General features: G+C 53.3%; 1 protein-coding gene across 1 annotated transcript in view; it reads right to left on the bottom strand.

The window, feature by feature from the left end:
* Positions 1–3,601: 3,601 nt before the first annotated feature.
* The window catches only part of Mef2d (myocyte enhancer factor 2D), a 27,440-nt gene continuing 26,135 nt past the window's right edge, over positions 3,602–4,906 (bottom strand). Inside the window, exon 12 of the mRNA XM_010643979.3 lies at positions 3,602–3,724. Coding sequence (XP_010642281.1) covers positions 3,602–3,724 — 123 coding nt within the window. The remainder of the gene's footprint in view (positions 3,725–4,906) is intronic.

Raw genomic sequence — 4,906 nt, 5'->3', positions numbered from 1 at the left:
TTTTAAATACTGACAAAGTGTCTCATTCTATGTAATTTTGAACAATTTCTTCTATTTCACAATATATGTTATTCTTTTTGGTCCTTATTTTCACTCAGTTTCTCACACCAGAGAGACAGTGTGATGTTTATGTGTGCATGTCATAAACATCTATTTTCATGTTTGACAAATAGCGGAAGTAGCTACTTCTTAAAAATCTAAATTCACCCTCTCCGCTCCATTCCTCTGTCCTGGCTTCCTTTTCCTTACTCCTTCCTATGCCTGTTTGTAGAAGGTCCTGACCGGCCTACTTGGCCCCAAAGATGGACTCCTCCTGCTGGTTTTCAGCATTATTCGGGAGGAATCCTTACCTGTGGCTGCAGCTTTCTGGGCTGCAGATCTGACCAGGTCCCTTGTCAGGAAGTCTGTGTGTGTCCGGGGTGCTGGGGATACCATTCAGCCTCTCCCGTGTGAGGCACGTGTTCCACCGTGAGCCACGTCCTGTCCTCTCTACTTAAAATCTTTTTCTTTTTGGTACCAGGAATCGAACTCAGGACCTTGTGCTTGTGAGGCAGTCGGTGGAACCACTGAGCTAAATCCCTGTATTTAAAAATCTTTTGATGACCAAACATCTTTTGCAGAATCCCTTCCAAGCCTTGGTGATCAAGGTCTTCCACACAAGGCCTCTGCCTGTCTCAGCTGTATGTGTGGCCTTATCTGGATCACAGTTTAGCGTTTCCTAAGGGCCCCTTCTCTGTGCATACCTCACACGCTGTTCTTGTTAAGAGATTTGCCTAGGGTTTTTTTTTTTGTTTGTTTGGTTGGTTGGGTTTTTTTTGTTTTTTTTTGAGACAGGGTCTCACTGTGTAGTTGGGATTGACCTGGAACTCACTATGTAGCCCAGGCTGGTCTCCAACTCACAGTGATCCTCCTGCCTCAGCCTCCTGAGTGCTGGGATTACAGGCGTGCACCACCACGCCCGGCTGCCCAGGGATTTCTACAGGTCTTAAAATCTAGCTCCCCATTCTCACCAGATTGGCCTGGGCATGTCTCATCTGTCACCTCAGAACCCCTTGGTTCCCGTCAGCTGTCCCCTTGTCATAGCGTAATGCCTCATAATGTATCACCTGGAGTTGATGCTTAATAAATGTTTGTTGCACTAGGTGCGGTGGGAAAAACCTGTAATGCTGGTTACTCCAGAGGCTGAGGCAGGAAGATCACGAGTCCAAAGGCAGCCTGAGCAACTTTTTTTTTGTTTTGTTTTGTTTTGTTTGGTTTTTGAGACAGGATCTCACTATGTAGTTGAGACTGACCTGGAACTCACTATGTAGCCCAGGCTGGTCTCGAACTCACAGTGATCCTCCTGCCTCAGCCTCCCAAGTGCTGGGATTATAGGTGTGTGCCACCACGCCCGGCTAGCCTGAGCAATTTAATGGGATCCTGTCTCAGAATTTTGTAAAAGTTGGGGATATAAGGGGAGGAGGGGGTGAGGGGAGGGCAGGGACAAGGGGAAAAAATGAGAACCAAGATCTGTCATGTAAAGGTACAAGATCCCAATAATGAATATAACTGTACTGTCTACCTAGAATGTACCAATAAACTAAAAAAAAAAGTTGGGGATATAGTTTAGTGACAGCTGGGCGTGTGGCGCACACCTGTAATCCTAGCACAGTGTGAGGGGGCACTGGGCTGTACAGAAGTGGGAAGGGTCATCAGGATACTGTAGGTTGTTTCGCAGACATGTCTGCAGTGGGTTCTCACCTATGTCGATGTCCGGGAACCTTGGGAACTCGTAAGGATGGGACAAGATGAGCTCACGCAAATGGCAGCGGGCAGGCGGCCTCGGTTCTCGCCATGCGGGCCTCTCCACAGGGCTGTTGGAAGCACGACACCTGCTTACCCCAGGGCAAATGATGAAACATGAAGGTGGGAGTCTTCCTCACTGGTCCCAGAAACCATGACGTGTGGGCGGGGACAGGACGACGGGACAGGAATGGCAGGCAGGAGGGGCGGTGGCTAACTCCACAGCAGCTAGGGAGCTGGTCTGGGCCTCTTCTCCCTCTGCAGTGGAGTGCAGTGAAGCCTGCCACCCTGGGGAGAGGCAGAGCCGACACATTTGCGTTTTGCAGATGAGGAGGCCCGAGGATGAGGATGCTCTGAGACTCCCCTGCCTCTGCGCTCTTGCAGCCTTGAACCTACCGCATGGACCTAAGGTCCATGAACAAGCCAGCCATGATGGTCAAACACAGGTCCTTGCTTTGCCTTTGCGGGGCCTGAAATGGTCAGTACAGGCCCGTAACCAAACCCTGCTCGTAGTTATATCCCCCATCATGAATATGTTTATTTTTATCCTGAGACAAGGTCTTGCTGAGTCAGTAAATTCTCCAGGCTGGGCTTGACCTTGACATCCTCCTGCCTCAGCCTCACAGAATGCTAGGTTACAGGTGTGCACCATCATGCCCAGGCCATCCCTGGCTTCTAACCAGACAACTTCTCAGTGCAGGGCTGTCTTCTGACAGAGCCCCTGGAGGACTCCCACAGCACCTGGACACCTGAGCCCTACGGCTGACCACACCCTCCCTGCCAGGGCGGGGCCTCGGCCTGCGTCTGGACAGGCTGGTCCACTCCCTCCTCGCCGCACCAAAGAAACCAAAGCCCACACCAAAGTATCAGAAACGTGTGTTCTTTTCTTTTAATAGTAAACCTCTTTACAACAAATATAGTGAAAGAGTTTTCAAACAAAACTCATTAAGAATCTCAAGGACTTTGTCTTTTCTTATTGTGTAGAATACTAAGAAAGCATCACCATACAGCACGAAAGGAAATATTGAAAACAAATCAACAGCCACACACTTGGGCTTGCCCAGCCCGGGACCCAGGTGCCCCAGGAGTGTGGGTGATTGTCGGCTTGGGGTGGGTCACCCCCCCATCCCGCCCCTCCCTCCCTTCCTCTGGGACTTGGATGGGGACAAAAGAGAATCCAGATTCTCCATAGGCCATCCCAGACCCCTGCCCCCAAACAAATCCCAGTCCTACCAACTGCTTAGGGGTGGGGCAAGGCCAAAGAGGGGAGATCGAGGAATTCCTGGGCTCCAGGTCTCCCCTCCATGAAAGCCTAGCTCCCCCACCTCCTGGGATTTCAAAGAGTCAGTTAAAAATATATAAAGATATAGATATTTCTAGATACACTTTTACATCATTTCTGTCTCTCCAAACAAATAAATAATCAGCAAAAGAAGGTGCATTACTTCCTTCCTGTCCGGAGGGAGGGCTGGGTGGGGCTGGGTCAGTCTGCTCCTTACTGCACTGTGGGGAGGAAGTGTGTGTTCCGCAGAGGCAGGGCGGCCCTCTCCCCCTGCTGTGGGAACCCGGGGAGGGCAGGCAGGGGCATAGGATGACTCCAGTGGTTACTTTGGCGACTGCCTGAGGGAGTGGGTGCAGACAAATTTGGCTTGTGAGAGGAAAAAATAAACAAAGTCCCCGCTTGAGGTTGGGGCTAGCCAGGTGCCCCGGCCCCCAGAGAAACCCCGGGGTACTGAGCCTCAGAAATGTCCCATATTCATTCACAGACCACTCCCTGCTGCCAGGGATGGAGAGAGGACACACACATCCACACAGGTAATCAGGAGCCAGGCCCGCTCTTCCGAGCAGAGGGCAAAGCTGACAAAAATTGCACCGCGAACTGCAGGGGCTCGCCCCCAGCCGGGGCATGGTGGCCACATCCTGCTACACAGGCAAGGAGACCCTGGGGATGGGAGGGACAGCCTGAGAAGAGAGGCCAGTCTCATCAGGCGCGAGCCCACACTCAGGCACTCAGCACACGGAGTGCCGCTGCCCCAGGACACGGCCTGCTTTCACAGCCTCAAGCAGTCCCATCAACTCCTACAGGGCTCTGGGCACCTGCGGGAAGGCAGGAAGGCCAGGGCGGCCCATCTGAGGCAGTAAGGAAAGTGGCTGCTGCCAGGCGGGCGGAGGCAGAAGAAAAAAGCCTCAGGAGGAAGAGGAATCTGAGTTTTGCTCTGAAAGTGAGATGGCGGAGGCCTCCAGGAAAGGGTCCTGTCAGGCATGGGGACCCAGGGGCACGTTTGTGGGGAGACCATGGTCCCAGGAAAAGCAGCCCTGGAGGAGCAGGGTGCAGGGAGAAGCAAAGAGGGCCGCTGCCACCCACCTCTGACGGCAGGGGGAGGCTGGGGCCGAGGGCAGGAACAGAGGAGTGAGGGACACACAGCCGGAAGCAGGGCAGTGGAGCTGAAGAGCCAGGCGGAGATGCACCTAGCCCCAGTCCCGCCAAGGTTCACGAATCCACCCTGCCGGGCTCAGAGGCACACCAAGGCACACCATGCACACGCACACACACTCACACACACAAACACAAGAGTACACTGGGACCCAGAAACGCCAGAGGCCCTCAGCATGCCACACGCCTCTCTGACTCTGGTTCCTTCCCTGTGCCAAGTGCCAGAATACTGTGAGGATGCTCATCGGCGCACACACCTGCCGCCTGGGGGCTGGCCTAACTGCCCGCCCACAGTCGCCCCCGCCAGGCCGGGCAGGGGAGCACACTGGGGTTCTGGTCTTCGACCCAGCCCAGCTCACAGGACCCAGGCCCTGACTGCCCGGCACTGGGCTCCCCGCGGCAGGGCCAGCAGAGAGGAGGGGAGGAGAGGGCACGGGAGGGAGGGAGGAAGAACAACAGCAGAATCTCATCTGTACAGTACGGGCCTGTTTGAGTCATTATTATTACAATATACTTTGACAAAAATAGAATCTCATTTCATATCAATACAACAACAACAACAACAACAAAAAAACAGTTTCCTGGACTGTTACACCGCTAACATTTTCCAAAGGTCACTATTTACAATTACAGTAGCCAAGAGGGGCGGTGGGATGCGGCCTCAGGCGGGACAGGAGGTAGCAGACAGTG

The sequence above is a fragment of the Fukomys damarensis genome, unplaced genomic scaffold, assembly GCF_012274545.1.
Source record: "Fukomys damarensis isolate Sample0158 unplaced genomic scaffold, DMR_v1.0_HiC HiC_scaffold_33, whole genome shotgun sequence".
Taxonomy (NCBI): Eukaryota; Metazoa; Chordata; class Mammalia; order Rodentia; family Bathyergidae; genus Fukomys; species Fukomys damarensis.
The sequence above is the reverse complement of the archived record's forward strand: the minus strand, read 5'-3'. Positions and strand labels throughout refer to the sequence as shown.